This window comes from Phascolarctos cinereus, unplaced genomic scaffold, assembly GCF_003287225.1.
Source record: "Phascolarctos cinereus isolate Bilbo 61053 unplaced genomic scaffold, phaCin_HiC Scaffold_5;HRSCAF=322, whole genome shotgun sequence".
Classification (NCBI taxonomy): Eukaryota; Metazoa; Chordata; class Mammalia; order Diprotodontia; family Phascolarctidae; genus Phascolarctos; species Phascolarctos cinereus.
This window is the reverse complement of record NW_027555958.1, coordinates 324,199,534-324,226,797: the sequence shown is the minus strand read 5'-3', so window position 1 is coordinate 324,226,797 and position 27,264 is coordinate 324,199,534. Positions and strand designations below refer to the sequence as shown.

Sequence of the window (27,264 nt, the reverse complement as noted above, 5' to 3'; positions counted from 1 at the left end):
TCGGGTTCTCAATTCTGTAACATCTGTCCCAGGAACAACTGGAAGGCTGAGGGTAATAGGATGAAGGAAGATAAGGAATGTGGGGCAGTAGTGGGTGGAACTAGAAAACTGCCAACTTTGCAGCTGGCCCTGTCAATCTCCTTGGAGAGGACTAGGAGTCAGGACTCCAGGATCCATTTGCCCCTTCCTTCCTATTCATTTAAGCTGGGAACAAGGCTTGAGATCTCTGTCTAGAGAAAAGAATGGGATTAAAAAAAAAGAAAGAATGGAATTATAGGTTCTGATATTCCCCAATTTCTAGTCCAGCTCCATTGTGATAGAGGGAGGGCATATCAGGTTTATGAAGTGAGTGCTTCTGGCCTCCTCCTAAATCTTAAAGTAGATCCAAATCTAGTAGGCTGGAATGAGATCAAGAGGGTTCCCTCTCTCCCTGAGACCTCTAGAAAGATCTTAAAGGAGGACTACTTAACCTTGCTTCCCAGGTTTCCCTTCCCTCCAAAAAAAAAAAAAGGAGCCAAAGGAATGGTTTTGATTGGGAATGCACTGAAAAAGGGTTTTTAATATGGCAATAAGGGGGGCCTTCATCCCTAATTCTCAAATGCCCATGGAGTTTGGGGAAGGGACACTGTAAGTAGAACTTATGAAACCTCTTCCCTAGTTCAGGTTGGGAGGTGGCGGAGGGATGTGGAGGTGAGGAGGGATCCCCAATCTAGATCCCTCCAGAGATCCTGAGAAAATTCCCAATCCGGAAGCCTGTTACCACGGGAACAGAGGGAGGCGGGTGGCGCTATTTTGGGAGCAGGTGGAATGCGGAGGTTCAATCCAGAGACACCAAGAGGTGGGGGTTGGAAGAAGGCTCTCTGGAGAGGATGAAACTCTCCTAACACCTATTTTCCCCTGCCCCCCTGGCCCCACCCTGTTTGACATGTATTTGTGGAAGTAAACAGGGTTCTGGGTATTGTCTGAAGGAGTTAGCAGAGTTTCCGGTGTTGATGCAGTGGGTTGGGGTGGGGAAGGGGAAGCTGGAGGAGGCGGAGTGTATGATGGAGAAGGAGAGGGCTGGTCAGTCTCATTCTTAGGTTTGGCTTTTTGACCAGCCCTGCTTCAGTGTTATTGCCCTCCTACCTGCCTGCTGTTCACCTGGGGCTTCCTGGCCTCAGAAAGCTCCTGGTGAGTGAGAGGCAGATGTAGGGCAGATGTGGTTGGTGTGCACCATTCAAAAGGTTGGACTCTCAGTGCCTGAGTCCTGGAAGGGCAGGTACTGCTGAGTTCTTAGAGGTAGGAGCCAAATGGTGGAAGGAAAGAGAAACAGGCTGAAGGTGAAACTAGACCAAATTTGGGGCCTTGGCCTACCCTAGAGGTCTTTGAGGTCCATATTCTTCCCCAGCCTAACTCTGAGCTGCTTAGGCCTAAAGAAAGCATCTGTGGTCATGTTCTTACCCCCATTCCCATGTTGGTGCCAGTTTGCTGCCTTTGCAGCAGCCACTTCTCTGAGTTCTCTCTCTTCCAGCTGGCTTTGTGCTCTGTACCCAACCCTGTGCTAACTCTGGTGCCCAGCAGTAGGCCACCCCCTTCCTTTATCTCCCCAGGCATCTTTGAACTAAGCCCCCAGAACTTGTTCCCTTCTCCTTTTATTTCCTGTTGACTAGAAGGAGCCAAGTAGGGCATCAGGGCAGGTGAGGGCATTCCTTATCCTTTACTTCATGAAGTGACGAACAGGAGGCTGAGACCCTGAAGAGGGGAAGTAGATGAAGAACTAGGGGTGAGGGACAATGGTGGGATTGTCCTTCTGTGGGTGGGGATGTATATACTGTGCATGTGTCTGTCCCCTCCTTTGACTCTTACTATCCTATCTTCCCAGCTTGCAACGTGACCATCCATAACCGCTGTAAAGACGCTCTTGCCAACTGCACCAAGGTCAAGCAGAAGGTGAGAAGGCAGGGAGCAAGCACAGAGTTCTAGAGAATAAGAAGGCCATGCCCCTATGGGTATTGAGCTGAGTTGGTGAAGTCTCTAAACTCCTCCACTCTCCCTGGGGCAGTCCAGACAGGGTGTTGAATGGCTACCCTCTAAATCCTCAGTGTTCCTCTCTACCTGCTAGGAACTTAGCTACTTCTCTGGGCAGTGCTCTCCCATCCCAGGCTTACCCAAGGGAGGTGGGCCCTTCACTTGAGCATCAGCCTAGGAGCCAGTTAACTAGTTTTGTGCCTGTTGGGTAATGGATATTCTCTGTTTGCCCTGCTGCCCTAAAGCAACAGAAGGCTGCCCTGCTCAAGAACAGCACAGCTTTGCAGTCCGTCTCCCTTAGGAGCAAGAGTAAGTACAACCCACATCCCACTTCCCATATGGCAGTCTAGATATTGGTCTCTGCTGCCACCTTCAGGCCACTCCCTTCCTCCTTCACAGTGGCAGAACTAGAGGGGTATTCTTAGATTTTCTTAGATTCCTTTGATTCCTTCTGGGTAGGGTTGAGGGCTAGGATACTAGGGTCCAAATAAGTATTAAGAAAGAGGCTTGGAGAGGGTTTCCCTACCTTGTTTTGGATGTGTGTGATGGGGTAGGGATATCTAATTCTGAATAAGGATAGAGAAGGAGCTTTGCCTCAGGCAAAGAAGAGACCCATGGGTCTCCCCTACCTTCCTCACTACCCGGGCTGGGTTTTCCCCACTTCCTTATTCCCACAGCCACCATCCGGGAGCGCCCTAGCTCTGCTATCTACCCCTCTGACAGCTTTCGCCAGTCCCTACTTGGCTCTCGACGAGGCCGGTCCTCCCTTTCCTTGTCTAAGAGCGTCTCCACTACCAACATTGCTGGGTGAGCTATTGGAGTTTTTTGGTGGGGAAAAGGAGTATTTGTCTAGACAAGTGGGAAGGCTGATGCCAGAAGCATTCCTGGCTTCTTGTTTAGTTAGAAAGATGAGAGGCATGATGGGTATCTTGTCTGTCCCTGACTTGGAAATTAGAGATAAGCATAGAGTAAGGGTTTCCAGGTATTTCAGCCTCCGTTCCCTTTAGTTGAAACACGTATACCCTTTCCACTTAGGCACTTCAATGATGAGTCCCCTTTGGGTCTTCGAAGGATCCTTTCTCAGTCTACAGACTCCCTCAACATGCGAAACCGAACGCTGTCTGTGGAGTCTCTCATAGATGAGGGTAAGGAATCAAAACAGGTGAAAAGCCGTGCGAGAGGAGGTTCTGCCTGGGAGGCCTTGGGGCCTCATGAGACTGGAATCTGGGCTTCAGGGGGAGAAAACACTACTCTGAGGCTCCATCACACCTTTCCCCCAGGTGCAGAGGTGATTTACAATGAGCTGATGAGTGACTTTGAGACAGATGAGAAGGACTTTGCAGCAGATTCCTGGAGTCTGGCAGTAGACAGTAGCTTCCTACAGCAGCACAAAAAAGAGGTGATGAAGCGTCAGGATGTCATCTATGGTAAGCGAGGGCCCCAGGGCTCAGTGGAACCTAAGGCCCCTTGTGCTGAGTTACTTCCCCAGTGCTTCCCCAATTGGTTTCTGAGTAGGGCCCTATCTTGGACTCTCTGACTCACTCCTTAAAGCCCTATTAGCCTCTGTCTGTCCTTTTAATTCAACTTGGGCAATCACCAACTCTTCATGGAACCCTGCTATGGGGCCTAGGACTGTGTTTAGTACTGTGAAGGATTCAGATCTTCCCTGAAGGACTTTATGATATAGGGAGATGAGCTATCTATGTGACTTTGGGCAAGGCCCACTCTGTGGGCCTCAGTTTCTTTATCTATAAAAGAAGGAGGTCAAGGTCTCTTCTGCCTCAAGATCTATAATCCAACTAGCTAAAAGCATCCTGACATGGTGGATAGAGAACTGAGCTGCGAGTCAGGAAGACTTAGGTTGAAATCCTGTCTTAGATACTTATTAGTTGTGTGACTCTGGGTAAGTTCCTTAATCTAAGTCTGTTTCCTCCTCTGTAAAATGGAAATAACAGTACCTCTTACTTTAAGGGGCCATTGTGAGAATCATATGAGAAATGGATATAAAGCACTTTGCAAACCTAAAAGCATTTTGTAAATATTACTATTATTGTCACGGCCCGAAAGAATTAGATACTGACAGGAAATAGTAAATGGTCAGTCGGCCTGCCCCCTTGCTCCTTGACTGACACTTTGGCCTGCCTCACCCAGAGCTGATCCAGACAGAGCTACACCATGTGAGGACACTGAAGATCATGACCCGGCTGTTCCGAACAGGGCTGTTGGAGGAGCTACAGCTGGAGCCAGCCCTGGTGCAGGGCCTTTTTCCTTGCGTGGATGAGCTCAGCGATATCCACACCCGCTTCCTCAGCCAGCTATTAGAGCGCCGGCGCCAGGCCCTTTGCCCAGGCAGCACCCGCAACTTTGTCATCCACCGACTAGGGGACCTGCTCATTAGCCAGGTGAGGAGAGGAGAGCCAGCCTGCTGGAGGGTGTAGGTAGTGGGAATAGGACAGGCTGTGGAGAAAGTGAGAATTTTTTCTGCAACCTCAAGGATTGCAGGAGACAAGGGGAGTTAGAGAAAGCAAAGACTTCCCTTTGAAGTAGAAGGTCCCACATAGTCTGGGCCTCGGCTATGTTAACTCTCTCTGCTTCTAGTTCTCAGGCTCCAGTGCAGAGCAAATGCGTAAGGCCTATTCTGAGTTCTGTAGTCGTCACACCAAGGCACTAAAACTCTACAAGGAACTATATGCTCGAGATAAACGCTTCCAACAGTTCATCAGAGTGAGTAAGACTTTACTATGACCTCTACTTAGAACTCCATTTGGTCCTTAACTCTAAGGACCTTCTTTATATCTAGCTTATGTATTGGGTAGGGAACTAAAGTCTTTGGGATTGGAAGCTCCACTGATGGTCTTGGACCTGCCTCTGTCACCCTGCCCTTTCTGTTCTGCCCCATCAAACCCCACCCCAGAAATAACCACCCCATCTGACCTTGTTTCTTCTGGTCTAATCCTGATTCTGCAGAAGGTGACCCGTTCCACAGTGCTTCGGCGGCATGGGGTGCAGGAGTGCATCTTGCTGGTGACACAGCGTATCACCAAGTACCCTGTACTCATCGATCGGATCCTGCTGCATTCCCGTGGTGAGGAGGGTTGAGCCTGTGGATGGGGCAGAGCCAGCCTATGGAGGTAGACCTGGAGGCCCAGGAAGCTGACAGGACTAGAGACAGCCTTTGGGAGAGGGGCCAGATAGATAGAGTTAGGGTGGGTAGGAGGGAAACCTCGTTATTCCTGACTCCCCTTGCTGTTCCTCAGGCAGTGAAGAGGAACACAGGGACCTGACAACAGCCTTGGGGCTGGTGAAGGAGCTGTTATCAGCAGTAGACCAGGAGGTGCACGAGCTAGAGAAGGGAGCTCGCCTGCAGGAAATCTATGGACGTACAGACCCCCGTGCCCAGGCCCCGGTGCCTAGCAAGGGTCCCTTTGGCCGAGAAGAGCTTTTGCGTCGAAAGCTAATACATGATGGTTGCTTGCTGTGGAAGACAGCCACAGGGCGTTTCAAAGGTCAGTTCTTCCTGACCCTGTGGCCTGTGATTTTACACAGACAGAGGAAAAGACAGTTCATATCCGACCCAGAAGATAACCTTAGAGGAAGAGAGATATCTTCTTCAGTTAAATAAGTTTATGGCCCTTGTTCCCATTGTTAACTGAAAGATAAACTTCCCTTTGAGGGCATCATCATCTTCTGTAGACCCCACTGTAATACATGTGCTTCCAAGGCAATACTGAAGCCTTGGGGAACTCCCATTTTCAGAGAGTGAGAGACAGTTCTCCTAGGGCACAGATGGATAGAACAAAAAAAAAGTCTGTCTTAAAATCCCAATGCTAAGAGGACTGTTGGGAGTTGATCTCCTGCAGGAAGGCTTCTGGAGGAGGGCAGAGGAAAGACAGCAATGGACAAAGAGCAGAGTGGCTACAGTGGAAAAATGAGGGCAGGTTTTCCCACTCCCCTTCTTCTCAGAATTGGTTTGCAGTGGGAACAGATTCTCTTTGGTTCAAGTCGGCTTCACCAGAGCTAAACTGGACCTTTGTCCTCCCTTTATAAAACTTCCAAGCTTCTGCTTGCATCTTGTCAGTCTTCACCATCCTCCTCCTTCCTTCCACTCCCCTCTCTCCCATCCCTCCCACGCAGCAGCTAAGAATATAAACCATAGAGGTTAAAAATAGCAAGGCTGGAGAACTTTATTTTCTGAAATATTTGACAAAACACCTCCTCTTCTCCCTGCCATGCCCAAAGGATTGTAAGGTCCCTAAGGGCAAGGGGGAAGAAGATATCTCTCTCCAGAGCTGACTTCCTCATTTTATAGGGTTGACCTTTGTCTTCTGCTCAGGAGTCCCACAGAGTCAGAGGGATGGGAGGAAAAGGTCAGGGGAGGGAGCTGGAAAGACTGAAAGGGAAGTGAAGGGCTGAAGAAAGATGAAATTGTTTAACCTGAAGATCAATCTGAGATTGGGGGTGGTGGCAGTAAGATTTGGTAAGGATCCTAGAGTCTGTGAAGGTTAATTCTGCAGCAGAGAGGGACCTGCTGTTCTCCAACACTGACTATAAAATGAGAGGGTGTGGGCATATGCTGCAGTAGGAGGGATTTAGGTTAGGTATCAAAAAGGACTTGAGTCAGTTGGAAAGTATGGGAACTGCAGTCTAAAAAGGAATGGAGACTTTGGCTATAGGAGATATTCACATGGGACTAGATGGGGCATCAGTCATCCTGTCCAGAGGCATGGAATAAATTGAATAATCCTTCAAGTCCCTTTCCAGCCCAAGGTGAACCTGGAATTCCACAAGTCACCTCCTCCCTGCCCCTTATCCCCATTTCTGAAATATAGGAAGGAGGGATATTTGAGGAATTTGAGAGGAAAAGCAAAGATCGGGGGAAGGAGAGGAGTTAGGAGCTATCATCTAGTGAGGCAAGACTGGTCTGAGGTGAGAGAAAAGGAAAATCAAGTTTCTAGTTCATCCAGTGCTGACCTGTCACCCCTCCTGCCAGATGTGCTGATGCTGCTGATGACAGATGTGCTAGTGTTCCTTCAGGAGAAGGACCAGAAATACATCTTTCCTGCTTTGGTAAGACCATTCCTCTCCTCTCCTACCTCTCAGTCAGCTAGGCACCCCCAACCCTAAAGAATTCTAGAGTCTCCAGAGTCCATTTTTTCCTTTGAATTGGCGGGATGCCAGTCCCCCACACCCACCCCGTAGCTCCAACAGATCTCTAAACACTTTGAAGGGACAAATTTCCTAAGAAGTCTGAGATGTTCGGACTCCTCATACTCCTCTTTCTCTCTTCCTTCTCTGTCAGGACAAGCCAGCAGTAATCTCACTGCAGAACCTGATTGTTCGGGACATTGCTAACCAAGAAAAGGGGATGTTTTTGATCAGCGCTGCTCCCCCTGAAATGTATGAGGTCCACACAGCCTCCAGAGAGGACCGAAACACTTGGATCCGTGTCATCCAGCAGAGTGTGCGTGTGTGAGTATTCTAGGGAAGGCCCATGTCTGCCTCTCCACGTGTGTCAGTCAGCAGTATTTATTGTGTTAGATGTTATGGATTGAGGGGGTTCTGTAGAACCCAGAGCAGATCTATTGCTTTTTTTTGTAAAGTAAAGATTGGCTAAGTGAACACAGCCAGGGCAAGGGAGGTGGTCAGCCTGGAAAGACTTCCTAGAAGAGGGAAATGTGGAACCAAAGTTGAGCATGGTAAAAGTGGGTAGTGTCCTGGGTAGAGGAAACAGCAGGCATGAAAGGTCATAGGGGTATCTTAACCTTTGGCCTCTAAGTCCTTTCCCACCTTCAGCTCTGATTTGCCCCATCTGTCCATCATAGGTGTCCATCCAGAGAAGACTTCCCCTTGATTGAAACAGAAGACGAGGCCTATCTTCGACGGATCAAAAGTAAGCATCATACCCTTCTTACTCCATGCTCTTCCCACTCTAGCATTTTTCTTCCTTTTTTTTTCCCATCACAATCACTACCCACCAAATGCCCCCACTTGAAGCCCTCTCCCACAAATAGCAGTCCTCCCTTGTAACAAGTTTAGCAAAGCCAAAATAAATCCAGACATTGGCCATCTTCTCAGCATCTCTAACCCATTAGCTCTCAGCCAAGAGGTGGGAAGCATGTTTCATTAATCATGGTCATTGCACTGATCAGCACTCTGGTTCTGCTGATTTCATTCTCTATCAGTTTATCCAAATCTTCCTAGGTTTCTCTGAATCCATCATCTTTTTTTTATGGTGCTGTCATATTCCATTATGTTCAGATACCATAATTTGTTCACTCATTTCCCAACTGATGGATACTCACTTTGTTTCTCTAGCTTCTTTTCCTATGCCCCCACTCTGTCCCTGACTCCTGCTCATCCTGGAGCCTTCTGGCTTGGTTCCTCTCACCCTCTTTGCCCTTTGTCTCTCCCTCCCTGCTTGCCCTGTATCTTCAGCGGAGCTGCAGCAGAAGGACAGGGCACTGGTGGAGCTGCTGCAGGAGAAGGTGGGACTCTTTGCTGAGATGACGCAGTTCCAGGCAGAAGAAGATGGAGGGGGTGGAGGGCCACTGCCCACCTTGCCCCGTGGCCTCTTCCGCTCTGAATCTCTGGAATCCCCTCGTGGGGAGAGACTGCTACAGGATGCTATCCGTGAGGGTAAGAGAGCCCTCAGAGATAGATCCACTGAGACACACTTCATCCAGAATTCAGATGTGCACACACAGATAGGCATGAATACACTGTACTTAACCTTATCTCGATGTGCCTGGGTGGCCATTATCTCCCCTTCCCTCATCCCTACCTCACATGGATGTGTCTCTTATTCCCCTTGATCTTCAACACTTAGCCATTAGGGTTAGTTCCCTTTTTATTCAAGTACCCAGCTCTGTTTCTCCTTAACCTTCTTTTTTCTTTCCTTCCCACAGTGGAGAACCTGAAGGACCTGCTAGTTGGACCTGGGCTAGATCTGCCCCTGCCTGCACGGGAATCGGCCTTGTCCTTGGAGCCTGACAGCAGTGGCAACACCAGCCCTGGGGTCACTACCAGTGAGTGCCTGGGGCAGAGGGGACTGCAGGACTCAGAGGGGAAGTAGGCAGGAGCAGGAGAAGGTGGTGACCAAAATGGGAGGAGATAAAGGGAAAAAATGGGAAGAGACCAAGGGGAGAAGGAGGGGTGGATTGAGAGAAATTATTAGTAACAAGTCTTTATGCAGCAGTTTGAAGTGTGCCAAGCACTCTGCCTATTTCACCTCATTGGAGCTTCTCAGGAAGTCTGTGAGGTAGACATTATAGGTCTGAGAGGTAACTCTTCTCTGATCACCCAGCTAGCGTATGTCAGGTGCGGGCTTTAAACTTAGGTCTTCCAGACTCCCAAATCCAGCACCCTCTCCACTAGACCAGGAATTTAGGCTCATCTCTTTCTCTTGTCCCCCGATAGATGGTGAAACAAGGACTTTCAATGGTTCCATTGAGCTCTGCAGAGCTGACTCAGATGCAAGTCAGAGGGTGAGTCCTCGGTGGGGCTCTCAGATTTGGCTAGGATGGGGACTAGATGACTGGCCTCTTCATCTAGAGTCTCTGGGGGCCAAAGGATAATACCCTGGAGGGCTAAGGAGCTGAGACCTGAATAGTCTCTCAACTCCCCATCTTTCCCTTCACTGCAGGATCGAAATGGGAACCAGTTGAGATCTCCCCAGGAGGTAAGATGGGAGAACAAGGTAATAAGGTTGATGATGAAAGACTGGGGGAATGGAGGCCCCTGACCAGAAAAGCAATTAGAGCCTAATTTAGGGTGATGGCAAGAGAGATTACCTATCTGGGATCAACTGACATGTTCCCCTCCACCCCTCATTTAGCTCTGAATCTGAATGTATGTGTCTTGTTCCCACCCACTCTTCTGTCCTCAGGAGGCCCTGCAGCGACTAGTCAACCTGTATGGACTTCTCCATGGCCTTCAGGTGAGTGAGGGCTGATTGGAGCATAGGGGACAAGGTCTATTGTGGTAGAAAGGAATCTGACTCCAGGGGGCAAGCAAAATCAGAATGGAAAGCCATAATTCATAGAGGTGGGGGATGGGGAGACCTACTGTCCTCAAGAATATTTCCAAGTACTCATAGCCTGGGTATCCCAGGAAGGATTGACTATACTGGGTCCTTGGTGGGGTGGTCAGGGAAGGATAATTGTGACCCATACACCCTTATTACTCACTCCACCCCAGGCAGCGGTGGCTCAGCAAGACACCTTGATGGAAGCGAGGTTATCTGAGGGCCCCGAGCGACGGGAGAAGCTAGTGTTATCCCGAGCCAACTCTCGAGATGGGGAGGCAGGCAGGGCTGGGGGTGCCCCTGTGGCCCCAGAGAAGCAGGCCACAGAGCTGGCCCTGCTGCAGCGACAACACGCCCTGCTCCAAGAGGAGCTCCGTCGATGCCGGCGTCAGGGGGAGGAGCGGGCAGCCGAGGCAGGAGGGTTAGAGGCTCGTCTTCGGGAGAGCGAGCAAGCCCGCGCCCGACTGGAGCGTGAGGCAGAAGAAGCGAGAAGGCAACTGGCTGCCCTGGGCCAGACTGAGCCTCTCCCAGCTGAGGCTCCCTGGGCCCGCCGGCCTCTGGACCCCCGGCGTCGAAGCCTCCCTGCAGGGGATGCCCTCTACTTGAGCTTCACCCCCCCTTCCCAGGTGAGCAGAGCCCCTCCCTTGTGCTTTAGTGAGAAGCTACTGATACACAGACATTGGAAAACTTAAAATGAGTGGGTTGTCTGGGGCTTATTATCATTGAGGGGATGCTTACTTAGTTATGGGCTGGACTGGACATCCCTTCCATCGCAGCAGACTGACAAGAAATTGAGTGATAGGCCTGAAAGAAATCCTAAGGTATTCCCTGAAAAGATGTTTAGTTTTTGGAGTAAATGAGCCAAGGGCAAGTAGAAGAGAGGGGGAGAGCACAGAATAAGGTTTGGGGCTTCTTCCCAGTCTATCGCCTGAACCCACCTGTGTGGGGTTAGGTATCACTTGCTTGCCTTCTTCCCCCACCTACCAGGCTGTGCCCCAGATATGCCGAGGCCACGACCGCCTAGATCTGCCCTTGTCTACCCGCTCTATTCATCGTACCTTTGAGGACCGAGAGGGGCCTGAGCTAGGCAGTCCTGAGGAGCGGCTACAAGACAGCAGCGATCCTGATACCGGCAGTGAGGAGGAGAGCTGTTGTAGTCGCCTGACCCCACCACATAGCCCCCGAGGTAAGTCTCTGAAAGGTCACAGTACAGGTAGTAGAGACCTGAAGATAGTAGGGGACAGTGGGGAACTCCCTTCATTTCTTTTTTTTTTTTAAGGCAGTTGGGGTTAAAGTGACTTGCCCAGGGTCACACAGCTAGCAAGTGTTTGGTCTGAGGCCAGATTTGAACTCAGGTCCTCCTGACTTCAGGGCCAGTGCTCTGTCCACTGTGCCACCTAGCTGCCCCCCAACTCCCTTCATTTCTGACTTTGATTCATCACAGGTTCTCTGACTGCCTCGGCTCACTCATAGCCCCTAGAATGGCAGTGCTTAGGATAATTCTTCTGAAGGCACACGATCCCTGGGGGTAGGGGCAGGCTGGTCTTCCTGTTTTGTCAAGTGCTTATTGGATAGAGGTCCTCTGGGAGGCAGGTTTCCTGTTTTATCTGTGATTGGTTGACCACAGGGCCTCCCAAGAGGCAGGAAAGTTGGAGGTGGTGGGTATTTCCTTTCTGGGCCACTGCTCATTGGTCACCCTCTCTCTTTGCAGATTTCCCCCGAATGCAGGACATCCCAGAGGAGAGCGAGAGTCGAGATGGAGAACCTATTGCCTCAGAAAGTTAAAGGGGCTCTTTTCACTCCCTTCCTGATTCCCTCCAGGGCTATTACTGGAGGAAGAAGAGTTGGGGGAGTAGCCTTTGGATGTCCATATTACATAGGTGGAGGGGACACCTAATAGAACTGCTGACTGTTGTGTGTCCCCCACCCCTCACCCCAGAACCTCCCACCTCAGGGAGAGTGGGGTTGCTTGAGGGGGTCAGAAAGCTGTGGGATATGCCCTCCAGTGGCATCCACAAGCAGCACCACAGATGCCAATTTTTCAGACCCCACCCTCACCCCCCCAATCTGGAAAGATTTATTTATTTATTGTTTATTAGGTGGGTGGGAGGGAGGGACTTAAAGGACCAGGGATAAGGGAACCAAGCCATAAAGGGTCAGAAAACCTGGCCCTTTAACACTACTGGGGGAGGGGGGGAGGGAAGACCAACCAGGGGTTAACCCTTCAGTTACTGGACTGCAACCCGGCACCCTTCATCCTCATATTTAAGTGGGGGCCAAAATTACCCGAACCCTTCTGCCCTTTAAAAAGGGATATGGATAGGGCAAGTGTCCCTCCCACTACAGACCTCCTAATGCTGCTCATTCCAACCTCCATTGTAGCTCCTGGGGGGTCCAGGTGTCTAGGAACCCAGAGTGGTCTGGACTGGAGATTGGGGTGGGACCAGTGGTAATGGTCGGAGAGCCTTTGGGACCACAGTGTTTTGGTGTTTGTTTTTTTATTTTGTTTTTTGTACCAAAGCTGACTGCACGTGTTTTATATTTTTAAGAGAAGATCGTAGGCAATTAGAAATGCTAATTCTAACTACCCCAAGTCTCAGAAGAAACTTAGGGGTGAGGTTGGGCAACAATACTGGCTCACCATAATCTGCCCTGGTGGAGGACCTTTCCTGGCTCCTCTCACTAGCCTATCTCCACTCAACCAGTTGGGAATGCATCAAGGAGGTATAGGAAATATCTGGGGGCCTTGTGGTCTGGTTTGAAAACCAATCTTGAATTTTGGTTTGGGGGGGATATTATTAGCAAGTGTCAAATACCCTCCCCTCTGGGCCCCAGCACTTTTCTGATGATTTGATTGTAAAAAGACCAAGCACAGAGAATTAAAGACATGGAACCCCATGGACTTGATTTTGTTGTATGTAGGAAAATGAAAATTAAAGAGAGTTTTGGGCTGGAAAATAATTCCAGGCAGGAATTGGAGGCAAGTTTTCTCTTATGGGCAGTTGGAGTTCCCAGTGAGAGAATTTAGCCAGGTTTGAGCTGCTGAATTGTAGACCATCTTTAGGGGGCTCATCCGTAGTCAGTCCATCTCTTCTCACATAGAGTTCAGTTTAATGATCCATCAGCAAGCATTTCTTTAACTCTTCTGTGTGCCATGAACTGGGGATACAAAAGGAAACAATCTGACATTCCATTTGGGGAGACAGTGGATGAGGTGGTACAAAATCGATGTGCTATTCCAGCCTGGTTCTCTGACACGCTATCCTTCCTACCACAAGCCTTGAGGTGACCTCACTAAGATGGCTCCCCACCACAAGCAGCGTGCTTTGTTTGCTCTTTGCTCCACTAAGGAGCGGATTCTTTTCACTTCTTAGTTTTTGGTCCTTTTTCCTTCCTGTTTCTGGTCAGTTTCATATTCTAGGTTAGGAGTGATGAGAGAAGGCCCTGAGAGGTGGGTCCCTCCCCTGCTACTTCTCCACCTTCACCTCCCAATAGTCCCTGTGCCTTTTAAGGACCCAAAATCTGAGGCTGAAATTTAGTGAGGCTTAAGTTAAGGTTAATACAATTTAAATGGAAAGAGAAGCAGGAAATTAGGAAGAAGTAGTCTGTGCAGAGCATGAGTTGATGACATCCTGGATTGGTGCACTGGAAGGCAGAGGTACAGAAACAGGTGCAGAACAAATGGGGTACACCCTGATATAGGGAGAGGTGTGGACTGGAAAAAGCCCTAAAAGAAGCATATGGAAAAAAAACATACCATGGAAAGCCTAGGAACTAGGATCCTGCTTTATTTCTTTATTTTAAGCATAATCCCAGAAATCTTTTCAATAACATTTGCCCCAACCTCTCTAGAGAGGCCCCTCCCTGCCATTCTGTCCTAGATTGATTAGAGAGCTAGAAGGGACCTTCAACACTTTTAGCCCTTCATTTTACAGATAAGGAAATAGGCCAAGAGAATGTCAATGGCTCGCCCTAGGTTACATTGGGAGGGTGTTTTCACTCCCAATCAGGGCAGTTACCTCTTCCCCATCTCCACCTCTTCCTTACAACATTTTAGAAAGCCTCCTTTGTTCTGATCCTGCCCATTGTAGAATCACTCCACCACCTCTTATTCTGCCTTTTGGGGAACCAGGAGCCCCACTTATAGAGGCCCCAGTCTAGGGCTACTAGTCCTCTGCATTCCTCCCTCCCCTTGTTCCCACCAAATATACACAAGCTCCTTCCAGCTCCAGATCACACCCACATGGCTTGTTCCTTGTTTTCATCTATCAATATTGACCATAAAGTGGAGATGCCCCCAGAGGAGCCAGTATCTAGTTGGTACTTGGTGTTTAGGGATAGCCCTCAGAAGAGCTGCTGGGAGAGAAAAAGAGCTGTACCTAAGGGGCCAGGGGAGAATTTTCTGTTTTGAATTGACTAAGAATGAACATAAGAATTTTGGAGCTGGGCTTCAACACAGAAAAGAGGAAATGAACCACCAAGAAGAGAAACACCAGTTATACATCATTAATAGTACTGATTAACAAGCTGCAAATCAGGTTACTGTTTAATGCACTTTTTGCCAAGAACTAGATAGAGATGAAGTCTGTTGGGACTGCCTGGAGGTCATCTGCTTTACTCTGGAGCTTTGCCATTCAGTGGTATTCAGTAAGGACCTCTGTCACATACCTACAGAAAACAAAGGGGTGTCCTTTTCCTTCTCATATCTCCTTAGATACTGCCATCTTCCTGTTCCAGGACCCTTGCCACTTAAAGGCCTCCGTGGTTCCAACCTCCCATGTTGTGATCCAGTAGATAATTCATATCTTCCTGACTTCTGTTCTCCCAGCTTCAATGGCAGGTTCTCACTCTCCTCCCTCCCCGCAAGAATTCACCACGTGTTTTAGGAGGTGGGCATTCCTTTACTGAGGGTCTTCAGGGAATAAAATAGCATCTCAAAGTTCCTTTTACCCTCCTTCCTACCTTTCTTCTCTTTGGGGTATACAAGGGAAGTGAGGAGAGAATGGAGGGGAAAACTATTCCCTGGAAGCTATTTGCTGCTCTCCTACCCCTTGTTTCCATCCCCACCCCCTAAACCCATCCTGCTCCAGCTGGCACTTAAGGAGATTGCTGTTAGATAGCTAAGGATTCAGTTCCCCCTATCCCCCTTAATATTCCTGAAGGATTTCATGCTTGGGCATTCCTACTGGCAACAGGTTTCCTGTAGTAACCCCAGTAATCCCCAGAGATGGGGATAACCTAAGCCTGCAGGTTGTTTTACCCATAGACAGTATGGTGGAACCAAATGAGCACGAAGTTTAGGGAAGATCCGGTTTCCCTAAGTTAGGATTTAAATGATGTGGGCAAGTCAACTTCATCTATCTAGGTTTCCATTTGCTTATCTATAAAATGAGGGGATTGGACAAACCTCTACAGCCTAATAGCTGTAAATCTATGACCCTGGCATTGTCCAGTCATGGCTAATGTTCAAGGACGAAGGGAACACTCTAGTTTGGGGTTGGATTTTAGCTGTAACTGCTGAAAAGAGTCCAAGTTGAAAGGGGAGTGATGCTAGTAGGGAGCCAGAGTCATCAGCTGAAGCTGATCATAGACCTCGCCCTTGTGAGCTGGAACTACTGAGGGTTGCTTCATGGTGGGAAAAAGAGTACCACTGTAGGGAGAAGTCAGGAAGGGCCAACTAGTCAAGAATACCTCTCCAGACAGAGCAGTGGTGCCAGTGGGTGACATGGAGACACAGAGATAGTAGAAAACAAAAAAGTTTATTCACATTTCTTCCCCTTCTTCCCTCCACCCCCACCCCAACAACAAATGGGGACCTAGGTTTTCTTGGCACCCAACCCTGCCTTGGGCTTTGAACTCATGTACTCTACCCCAGACAGAAGTTAAGGATCAAAGATCAAATCCCAAGGTGTCATGGCCTGGCAGAGTTTGGGACAACTCCTTCCCAGGCTTGGGTGCCAGGGTCTGGTGTCCTGTAGATGCTAGGAAGGGAGGGAAATATAATTTATATGGGGGAAGATCTTCTTGTTTCTGTACCCCCCCAATCCATGTTAGTGAGAGTGGTGGAAAGCCCACCCTTATGGGTGTCCACCACCTCCTGTTGTCTCCTCTTTTGAAGGGCTACTTGCTCTGGCTGGGCTCGTCTCCCACCAGGCAACTGTGCCCACAGCTGCCTCAGGGCCTTGCCCAGTGCCTGCTGGGACTCCTGGCACAAGAAGCAGTAGATAACAGGATTGAGGCAGCTGTTACTTCGTGCCAGGCAGACAGTGAAAGGGGAGACATAGGTGTGAAGGGCATAGTAGGTGCTGTCCCAAGGCACGATGTCGAACTTCACTAGGACTCCCCAAAATATGACAACGTGGTTAGGGAACCAGCAGAGGAAAAAGGACACAATGATAATCCGGATAGAGTGGGACACCACTCTGTCCCTCTGCCTCAGCTGCTGTCGCCGAAAGAATGCCAGCAGCATCAGATAGCTCATTGCTATGACACTCAGAGGTACCACAAAGGCCAGCATGACCTTCTGTAAGTGGTAAGCGCCCAACCATCAAATACTAGGGAAGCGAAGCAGGCACAGTTGAACTCCTCCCACCTCACCTTCAACCCCAAAGATTGCTGTGGGGACTGCTGCTGCAGCTGCAGCCACCCATGCTACCAGGCTGGTCCCAAAGGCTTGTGAGGATGACAGGCAAGTTCCTGGTCCAGCAGCCACGGCCACCATCCAGTATCGAACAATGCTGAGAGTAGTGATGAGGAAGACGCTAGCATAAACGCTGAGGACAGTGCCTGTCAGAACCACTTTGCAGAGAATGCCTCCAAAAGGCCAGTGGAAATCCAAAGCATACTCAGCTGCCCAAAAGGGAAAGGTGAGTGCCAACCCCAGGTCAGCCAATGCCAAGCTGAAGATGAAGGTGTCGCTTGTTGGATGTGAGGTTTGTTGATTACACCCACCTAACACCCATAGCACAGCCAGGTTGCCCAGGAGGCCTATCACTCCCACCAGTCCATAGGCCAGGGCAACTATGACTCTAAGTGCCAGGTAGTCAGTTGTTACTGCAGCATCATCCATGCTTAGCACTTCACCATTACAGGTATTGGCCCAGAAGAACAAAGGCAGTAGGGTGGAAACATTGGGTGTGGACATCTTGAGGATATCACCTATCTGTTGGGCCTGAGCAGCAGTGCCAGGATAGATGACTGCCAGGTATGGAAGCTGGAAAGAGGTGGGACTGTCTCTTGAGGCAGGCAGCTCTGAATTTATGTTGTCTTTACTGCATCTATCTATCTGCCAGCAGCCCCAAGCCACACCCACATCTTTAGGGGTGAAGTGGTAATGGGACACCACCCCTTCCCTGTTGGTCAAGGTTGGTGATAGGTGGGGCAGGACAAAGTAGATGGCCTCCCCCTACTACTCCAAGGGAACACACTAGAATTTCTGTCCTCTTGGTGGAGGGAGGAGCTGGGAAAATAACTGGATAGGGACAGGGCAGGGAGAAGGCGTTCCAGAGGAAAAGGAAAACAGAGAAGGTGGAGGAGAGGAAAGTTCTGATTGCAGATTTTACTTCTGGGTTAAGAACAATACTACCGGGCCTCTTTCCTAGGGACATGATGATGGTCCATAGATAATTGGACTCCATCTAACTCTAATGTGGTGCCTAGTGTCTTCCCTCTACCTTTGCCTGAAGGTTATTGAATGACTGATCGAGAGGGGAATTGGATTGGGGAAGTGGGGGTGTTTTAAGGGTCATCTAGCAATTTTCCCAATGTCCAAGGAGCAGTGTCCTCTCAGACACTGCCTAGTGTTAGGCTGAGGAATTAGTGCTTAAGGGGAACAAGGAAGGAAGAGGAAGACTCAAGGCTCCCTTGCCGACCCACTGTGTTCTCGTTACTGCCTCAGTCTCCAGGTATCCCCCTTTACTGCAGACTCCCCCTCTTCTAGGTCTGTGTCTGTGGAGACAGAGCCCACGAGTACCCAGTCCAACACATACAGACCACCCTGGTGAAAATGCTCTTTTCAGAACCTACCAATTGGAACACCAAGCTTCTTTCCCTCCACCCCTACCCTGAAAAAGAGAAGGGAAAAGTACCAGGGAGGGAAAGCCACTGTTAGAATGGGGAGATAAGGAGCTGAGGTTCCAGGGGAGAGGGTGAGGTCAATTTGTTCTCATAGACTTTCATCTACACCTTTCTAGCTCCCCTTCCTTGCCTCCTCTCCTATCACCCCCAACATAGATATTAAGATAAAATTTGATGATTAGATCTCTGACAGCTGGGGAGGAAAGGTTCAGGATAATAAATCTGGGATGGGCTGCTCAGTGAGCCATTAAAGAACAGAGCCTGAGCTCCTGGTCAGACCTGGACTGGGCACCAAAACACCCGAGTTTCTTAGCTCAGGGAGAGGAAGGGATGGGGTGGGATGAGAGGTGGTGGAGCTGCTGTTTTCATGCCCAGATTTTAGGAACTCTCTCCACTGTCTTATAAGAAGGCTCTGAGATTTATCCATGGAAATTTCTTTGTGCCAGTTACTTGGCCTTACGGGCTATGTGGATTTCCCCCTTCCTTGTCGCCTCCAACCATGGAAGAAAGAGAAGAGGTGATCCGCAGCACCCGAGTCACCCACCACTCATTCTTTCTACCTTGTGGATTCATAAGAAAATAATAATTCAGGGGCAGCCAGGTGGCGCAGTGGATAGAGTACCGGCCTTAGAGTCAGGAGGACCTGAGTTCACTTGCCCTGTGACCCTGGGCAAGTCATTTAACCTCAATTGCCTCGCAAAAAAAAAAGAAAAACAAAGAAAAAAATAATAATTCAAATAATCAGGGAGGCAATTCACAGGCCCCAATTACACATGAACCATGTACTTTGGTCTAGTAGTGAAAGTACATGTCAAATTGGTTTGCTAGGGGCTAGGGTTCCCTTCTGCCCTCTCTTCCAAAGGACTGTTCCCTCATGTCATTTTCAAATGCCCATTTTCATCTAAAATTTAAATTTCTTGTGCTCAGGTTTTTTTGGAGTTTTTTGTTTGTTTTTGTTTTTGTTTTTTGAGAGGCACTGCCACCCACTGGCTAGATTTACAAACTGCATACCAGATCAGAAATAAAATGTCTTAACTTTCTAAAATAGTAAGCACCTACTATGTGGGAGGTGTCGTGCTCCATACTGTAGGGGAACAAAAATGAATAAGACACAGTCTTTCCCTCATTTGGAATCACAGACTTTTATTGTGACCAGATCTGTGATTTCACTGGCATGTTCAGTCATTTTTCAGTCGGGTCAGACTCTTCATGATGCCATTTGGGGTTTTCTTGGCAAAGATACTAGAATGGTTTGCCATTTCCTTCTCCAACTCACTTTACAGATGAGGAAACTGAGACAAACAGGGTCAAGTGACTTGCCCAGGGTGACACAGCTAATAAGTGTCTGGACTTGAACGTGGGAAGATGAGTCTTCTTGACTCCAGGCCCAGTGCTCTGTGCACTATGGCACTACCTAGCTGCTCTCTTCACTGGCATAGGGAAAGATTAATGTGAAAATCCCCTGTACCAATACAGAGAGGCATCAACTTTTCATCTTCCAGTCTTAGAGAAATTGCCTAGACCTCTGAGAAATCAAACAGGCAACATATGTCAGAGACAGGACTTTCTAGGTCTTGTGCACTCCAAAATCAGCTCCCTACCCACTCCACCATGCAGCCTCTTTTAGTGCTGGAAGGGGCCTTAAGAGGCCTCCTGGTCCAACAAGCTCATTTTAGAGATAAGAAAACTGAGACACTGAGAAGGGGAATAGCTTGGTCAAGATTGTACAACTAGTTAAATGGCAGAGCTAAGAGTAGAACCCCATGACTCCTGTTTCCCAATTCAGAATGCCTTCCATTACAATACAACACCCTTCTTTTCCCTCCTCCCAAGAATCTTCCCTTCTCTCCAGTGCTTGGAATGTCAGCAATCAGTGACAGGGAAGAGTATATCACACCTGCTCCCAGGGAAGAGCTATCCCTAGTATTCAGAGCGGGCGCTAGGTGGCACCATAGTGCACAAAGCACTGGGCCTGGAGTCAGAAAGACTCATCTTCCTAAATTCAAATCTGGCCTCAGACACTCACTAGCTGGGTGACCCTGGGCGAGTCACTTAATCCTGTTTGCCTCAGTTTCCTCATCTGTAAATTGAGCTGGAGAAGGAAATGGCAAACCACTCTAGTAGCTCTGCCAAGAAAACCCAAAATGGGATCACGAAGAGTCACACATGACTGAAAATGACTAAAAGTCGCATTCCTCTCATTTTACAAATATGGAAACTAAAGCCCAGAGAAGGGAATTGACATGCTTAAGGTCATATATCAAGTTAGTGAAAGAGTCTAGAAGAATCCAGGATTCCCAAGTCTCAGCCCAGGACCTCTTTATTTCACATCATCTCTTAGTGAATTAGCTTACTGAGTGAATCACACTGAGTGAAAACTGCCTAGCATTCGATCCATCCTTTCTTCAACATACCCACACTTCCCTCCAGTCCCCTATTGTTGGCCCTACACATAAATTTCTGGAATGTAGGTTTCTGAAAGGAGAGGTGTTACACTGGCTGTCCTCTCTATGGAGGGCAGAAAGAAGAAGAAAAGGCTGGACAACAGAAGGGAAAAGGATAGACAACAGAAAGGACTTCCCAAAGGGTCTGGGTGACACAAGAATTGAGGTAGGAATATATTTTTTCTCTCAAGATTTTGAAGAAGTTGAGACATATTTCTGGGCTCTGGGAGAAGCTGTTCTGAGGAAGAAAAACAAAGCCCTTCCTCACCACCCACTCTCACATTAACTCTTTGCAATTTGGCTTCCTCCCCTGACTCTTCACTGAAATTGCTCTCTGAGAGATCACCAATGACCTCTTTATTTCTCAATCTGCTGTTATTTCTCAATCTGCTGTCTTCCCTCAGTCCTCATTTTCCTGACCTCTCTACAGCATTTAACACTGTTGATCATTCGCCTTCGACTTTATGAGCATCATATGATATCTGTTTTCCTTGTCTGTTTCACCAGCTCCTTGGGTATAAAACCCATCGTTAGTGGGGGGGACCTGGATGAAAAATCAAAGGAGACTGAGAAGGAGTCAAGAGAGATAAGAGGAGAACCAAGACAGAACACTGTCATGGAAACCTAGAGAGGCAACAAGGGGAACAGGGTGCTAGACAGAGTCAAAGGCTGCAGAGTGGTCAACCTTTCTATGTTTCTACCTTTGCTACACCTTTCCTATATGCCCCCTTCTTTCCTCTATGTCCCCTTCTCACCTCTGACACAGCTGTCACCGTGGCACAGGTCTTTATCATCTCATGCCTATACTATTGCAATAGCCTCCTAACTGTTCTCCCTACCTTGAGAATCTCTCCACTCCAATCCATCCTTTACTCAGCTGCCCAAAGACAGCTTCCTAAAGCATAGGTCTGAACATGCAACTCCCCCACTCCAAAAACTCTGTGGTTCCCTAATACCTTGAAGACCAAACATAAAATCCTATTTGACATCTAAAGCTCTTCACAACCTGGCCCTTCCTACTCTAAAGTCTTCTTGCCCTTTACTCTCTTCTTTGTACTCTATGATCTAGCAACGTCAGCTTTCTGCATATTCTTGGCACACAACTTCCATTTCCCAGTACCATTCTCATACCTTTTCATGAGCTGTCCTTCAGACTTGTAACATTCTCCCTCTTCACCTCTGCCTCCTGACTTCCCTCAAGACCTAAGTTCAAGGACTACCTTCTGAGAGATTTTTCCCACCCTACTCATTCCCCAAAGCTAATGTCTTCCCTCTGAGATTGCCTCCATTTCATTCTGTATCTATCTTGTATGTCATGTCTTGACATGACTATAAATTATGACTTACATATCACTTGAGGGGGTTGGGAATACCTAGATGAGAGATTGGGTAGAGATTATAGGCCTTTCACCCGCCAGGGTGGGTGCGGCCCAGTTGCTTAGAAGTCTAATGCTGTATCGTTTAATTCTGATTTCATGCAGTAAATTTATGCTAATTTTTAACAAGAGTGTTTTCCTTTTGGGTCATGTGAAGGGAGATAAAAATCTAGAGGGGAAATGAAGCATATATCCAGCATTTTCCCAGAGTTTAAACTCTGGGTGGAGGCAAATGAGTCAATTTATGACAAATTTATGAAATATTGCATGTGAAAGAGTTTACATTTTAAACACTGGATTGACATTTGAAGCACTGGGAGGAACCTAGTCCAGAACATTACAAGATGGGGATTCAAAAGGGCTTCTGGGCATTAATACCTTCATACCTGTCCTTCCTTCTATGCCTGTGTTAGGGACAGGTATTTCTACATATATCCACTTGGCTTTTCCCTATAGGGAAAAATAGGCCAAATTTTTTTTGAGTAATTATAGAGAGAAGAATAGGACTTGGAATTTTATTGCTATAGAGAAATCTCAGATGGGGAAACTCCCTCTGTCAATGTACCCTGGCAACTTCTCTGCAATATATAGTCTTTGAGAGTTGCCTAGAGCATTGCCTAGAAGTCACACACCTAGGGTCACACAGCCAGGACTTGAACTCAGGTCTTCTTGATTCTTAGATTGGTTCTCTATTTACTATGCCAAGCTCCCTTTCATTGTGATTATGGATAGACTAAATATCTTCATCCTGAAAGAATCTAAGGGTGAGACTGGAAGGAGAATAACAGACAAAAGATGGAAAAGATCTGCAAAGATGTTTATAACAAATTCTTTTTACAATTAAAAATATGGTGAAACCATCACATTTGGCACATGAATATAGGGGCAAATGAACTTTAAAATAACCTTAAAAGTCCAAAGAAACATTTAAAAATGTGTTTGAAGTGAAGAAGAATGAGAAAACAGCCAGCAGATGACTATGGTAAGCATGCAGAGGCAACATAACTAGTCAAATAGAATGGTCAATGTTTATGTGGCCAGGGCTATCCCCTATGTATAGTATGTGTATCTCATTGTGTGGCTTGAAGGGACGCAGAATTGACATTTCTAGCCTCTTCTTCCCCTATCCTTCTCCAAGGGAGACTTTAATTCCCACCAGAAGGGGAAGGAAGGAGGTTGGGTCTGGAGGCTTCTCTGCTGTCCTCAGAGAGAATGGCTATTGAGCTAAAATAATATCACTCTGCTCCCCTAAATTGATAGTCTAAGGGATGTAATTTTTTAGTTCAAGCTAACTTCTGATTGCTGTTTCATTAATAAGGGAAGCAAGACCCCAAGCTTTATATCCAAGGCTTGACTCTCATCCCACTGAATATTAGTTCTACAATGAACATACATAACAACTAGAGAAGAAACCCTTTTATCCAAATGAGTAGCAAAATAGAAGTCAGAGAAAGTATACATAGGAGAATATGTACCAGACAGTACAAAGTGAAGGTGTTCTCCCATTGGGAGCGAAGTAACTCAATAACCAGGAGAATCTCAGATCTCACCAAGGGCAAACTTCCCTAAGGCTTTAGTGTAGCAAGTGGGGATAGGGACATGATGGAGATTGCCAGCTCCTTTCATGTAGGATTTTCTCCAGAATCTTTTCCTTCATCAACCTGATGTGGGGTTAGCATCTTCAATCTTCTCTCTCAAAGGTGGAAGCCAGAAACACCTGAAGCAACTTGAAGAACAATAAAGAAATCTAAACTCACTTAAAGCAACTTGAGAGATTCCTGATCTTAAGGAGAGTGGACCTCTCTTTTCGCCTGCTCTCCCATACTCCTCCCCACCCCTTGAATAGGTGGGAGGCATTGATCTCCACTGAGGCAGTCATCCCATACAAATAGATTTTGGCTACATTAGTAATCTTCCATTTGGCCAAGTGTCTTTTTACTCTGCATTTTCCTTATATGTCTAGGAATCAGAGAAAAGTTGGAAGTAGTGAATGACCTAGGATATTTAATGTAATAGTAATTTCTTTCTTTCTTTTCTTTTTTTTGGGGGGGGGCTAGGCAGTGGTGTTAAGTGACTTGCCAAGGGTCACACAGCTTGTGTCAAGTGCCTGAAGCCAAATTTGAACTCAGGTCCTCTTGACTCCAGGGCTGGTGCTCCATCCACTGTGCCACCTAGCTGCCCCATGTAATAGCAATTTCTTAAAGTCATAACTGGGCGATTAGGAAGATGGTGGTGTCCTTAATGGTAATAGGAAAGTTAGGAAGAAGAGATAATTTGGAGGAAAGATAAGTTCTCTTTTGGATGTATTGAGTTGAAGATGTCTGACAGGCAGCTAGAGATCTGTTAAGTGCACAGGAATTGGAGTAGACACCATTTATATTTTTAGAATATTGTATTACTGAGATATATTCTATATAATAATTTTTTAAACAATCCTTTTAACAAACCAGGTCAAGGAAAATAAATTCACACATTGGCCATGCCCCAAAATGTATGTCTCAATCTTCCCCTTAAATACATCATCTCTCTGTCAGGAGATATGTAACATGCTTCATTAGTTCTTTAGGAGTGTGGTTGCTCACTGCATTAATTCTTTCAAATGTGTTTTTCTTTGTAATTTGTAGTCATTGTGCTCCTGGTTCTACTCACAATTGTTTTGCTTTTGTTCACTTCATTCTGTATCAATTCATCTAAGTCTTCCCAGATTTCTCAGAATTCATCCCTTTTCTACGGATAGCACAATAATATTCTAATGTGTTCATATAGACAATGATAGAATAATGATATAATGAATATGATTATATGAACATAATGGAATAATGTAATATTCCATCATATTAATAATATTCTGTTATGTTCATATAATGGCATGGCACTTAACAGTGCCTAGCACATGGTTGGTGCTTAATAAATACTTGTTCTAACTTTTCCCAATTGATGGGCACATACTTTATTTTTAGTTCTTTACTACAACAAAAAACACTGTTATAAATATTTGTGTATGTATGGGTGCTTTCTTTGGCCTCTTTGGAGCTATATATGGGTTTTTACATTTTTTTACTTACTTCTTCAATTAATAACAATATTTTTCTTTCTCCCACCACCACCCCTTCCCATTAGAAAAATATAAGAAAAGCAAAATTCTCATAACAAATATGCATAGTTGAGAAATAAATTTCCTCATTGGTGATGTCCAAAAAAAGTCTCATTCTGCGCCTTTAATCCATCACCATTCTGTCAGAGGGTGGGTAGCATGCTTCATCATTAGTCCTCTGGAACTACAAATGGTCATTTAGATTTCTTAAATCTTTCAAAGTTTACAATGTTGTTATTGTGGAAATTGTTCTCATAGTTCTGTTCACTTTATTCTACATCAGTTCATAAAAGTCTTCCCAAGTTTCTGTGAAACCATTCCTTTCATCACTTCTTACAGCACAATAGTATTTCACTATATTAATTTGTTCAGCTATTCCCTACCTGATAGGTACCTACTTTATTTCCAGTTCTTTGCTACATAAAAAGTGCTGCCATAAATATTTTTTGTACATATGGGTCTTTTCTGTCTATTTGGTCTCTCTGGAGTACATGTGAAGGGTTCTAAATGTTAAAATACTTTATATTCTATCATGGAGATAACAGGGCACCACTAGAGTTTATTGAGTAGAGAGTGACATCGATCTGCACTTAAGAAGATCACTTTGGCAGCTGTGTGGAAGAAAGAGTGGAGTGGGGAGAGACTGGAGAAAAAGCAACTCATTAGGAAGACAGTGGAATAGCCTCAGCAAGAGTGATTGGCTCCTGAACTAAGGTGGTAGCTGTGTGAATAGAGTAAAGGGAATGGGTTTGAGAGATGTGGAGTAAGAAATGGCAATATTTGGCAACTGATGGATGTGTGAGGTGAGGGAGAGTGAAGAATAATGTTACAGTTAAAAACCTAGGAAAATAGAAGAATGGTGGTGCCCTCAAGAGAAAGAGGGAAATTTGGTAGAGGGCTGGGTTTAGGGGGAAAGATAATAAGCTCTATTTTTGGACATGTTGAGTTTGAGATGTCTCTGAGACACCCAAGACTGGACCCTAGAAGCTGCTCATCTGTTGAAGTGGAAATGAACTAGAGAAGCTAGAGCTTGGATCACAACTTGATATCTTGTAGAGATAACTGTACTCCAAGTTATCTCTTCCAGTTCAGTGCCCCTCAAGCACTGTTCCTGCATATCTCAGAGATCGCTCAGTTTCAATACTGTATTACCTAAGTTAAGGGATACATTTATACTTACTCTTAACAATTAATAATCTTTGGGGTTTGTGGGGGGCGGAGAACATACTTTGTAAAGGAATTTATTCATTAGTTTTTTTTGAAGAATAGGCTGAATCTGCATAAACTTCTGGGATTTGGAGTTTTTCTCCTCATCTCCTAAGGTAAGGAAATATTGCATGGTTTGGAACTGGACTTGGACTAAAGAGCCTATTTTATTTTATTTTATTAGGCAATCAGGGTTAAGTGACTTGCCCAGGGTCACACAGCTAGTAAGTGTCAAGTGTTTGGTCTGAGGCCAAATTTGAACTCAGGTCTTCCTGACTTTAGGGCTGGTGCTCTATCTACTGCGCCACCTAGCTGCCCTTTAAAGAGCCTATTATAAAAAAGAGAAGAAAACACATCTAGCAGAGAAAGCGTAGATACAATATTAGCACCCAGCATCCTAGGGCCTATGGAGCTGTAGAATCCATAGAGAATGTAGAGTGGGGCGAGGGGCCACTAAACTGTGCAACCATATATTGACTTAGAAAACCACATAATAACATTATCTATGTTCTGTTGTGTTCTGGGGGCAGCTAGATGGCAAGTGGATAGAGCACAGGGCCTGGAGTCAGGAAGAACTGAGTTCAAATCTGGCCTCAGACACTAGCTGTGTGGCCCTGGGCAAGTTACTTAACCCTGTTTGCCTCAGTTTCTTCATCGGTAAAATGAGCTGGAGAAGGAAATGGTAAACCACTCCAGTATCTTTGTCATGAAAACCCCAAAGGGGGTCAGTGAAGAATTAGACATGGGGCAGCTAGGTGGCACAGTGGATAGAGCATCAGCCCTGGAGTCAGGAGGACCTGAATTCCAATCTGGCCTCACATACTTGACGCATACTAGCTATGTGACCCTGGGCAAGTCATTTAGCCTCATTGCCTAGAAAAAGAAAAAAAAAAGAAAAAAAAGTTGGACATGACAGAAAAACAACTAAACAACAAAACTGTGTTTTTATTTATTTTGTTTAATATTTCCCAATTGCATTTTAATCTGATGAGTGCCATACTTGGGAAGTGTTACTGGCTGTGTGTTTGACACCTCTGG

The 27,264-nt window shown here is 46.7% G+C and overlaps 2 protein-coding genes and 1 long non-coding RNA gene across 7 annotated transcripts in view; 1 reads left to right on the top strand and 2 right to left on the bottom strand.

The window, feature by feature from the left end:
* Positions 1–12,928, top strand: part of ARHGEF2 (Rho/Rac guanine nucleotide exchange factor 2) — a 42,554-nt gene extending 29,626 nt beyond the window's left edge. For all 5 annotated transcript variants that reach the window (XM_020991556.2, XM_020991560.2, XM_020991561.2 and 2 more), the window contains 20 exons: positions 1,862–1,929; positions 2,253–2,316; positions 2,685–2,814; positions 3,043–3,152; positions 3,288–3,434; positions 4,159–4,409; positions 4,606–4,731; positions 4,975–5,092; positions 5,265–5,513; positions 6,998–7,074; positions 7,307–7,476; positions 7,830–7,897; positions 8,443–8,643; positions 8,913–9,032; positions 9,424–9,491; positions 9,650–9,685; positions 9,893–9,943; positions 10,204–10,656; positions 11,018–11,216; positions 11,742–12,928. In XM_020991556.2, the coding sequence (XP_020847215.1) occupies positions 1,862–1,929; positions 2,253–2,316; positions 2,685–2,814; positions 3,043–3,152; positions 3,288–3,434; positions 4,159–4,409; positions 4,606–4,731; positions 4,975–5,092; positions 5,265–5,513; positions 6,998–7,074; positions 7,307–7,476; positions 7,830–7,897; positions 8,443–8,643; positions 8,913–9,032; positions 9,424–9,491; positions 9,650–9,685; positions 9,893–9,943; positions 10,204–10,656; positions 11,018–11,216; positions 11,742–11,815 (2,780 nt within the window). In that variant the 3' untranslated portion in view covers positions 11,816–12,928. The remainder of the gene's footprint in view (positions 1–1,861; positions 1,930–2,252; positions 2,317–2,684; positions 2,815–3,042; positions 3,153–3,287; positions 3,435–4,158; positions 4,410–4,605; positions 4,732–4,974; positions 5,093–5,264; positions 5,514–6,997; positions 7,075–7,306; positions 7,477–7,829; positions 7,898–8,442; positions 8,644–8,912; positions 9,033–9,423; positions 9,492–9,649; positions 9,686–9,892; positions 9,944–10,203; positions 10,657–11,017; positions 11,217–11,741) is intronic.
* LOC110211939 (uncharacterized) overlaps positions 12,929–27,264 on the bottom strand; it is a 27,491-nt gene continuing 13,155 nt past the window's right edge. The window contains exon 2 of the long non-coding RNA XR_013487260.1: positions 12,929–13,189. This is a non-coding gene — a long non-coding RNA (uncharacterized LOC110211939). The remainder of the gene's footprint in view (positions 13,190–27,264) is intronic.
* The window catches only part of RXFP4 (relaxin family peptide/INSL5 receptor 4), a 27,253-nt gene continuing 13,191 nt past the window's right edge, over positions 13,203–27,264 (bottom strand). The window contains 1 exon segment of the mRNA XM_078156167.1: positions 13,203–23,652. Within this exon segment, the coding sequence (XP_078012293.1) occupies positions 16,035–17,174 (1,140 nt within the window). The 5' untranslated portion in view covers positions 17,175–23,652 and the 3' untranslated portion in view covers positions 13,203–16,034.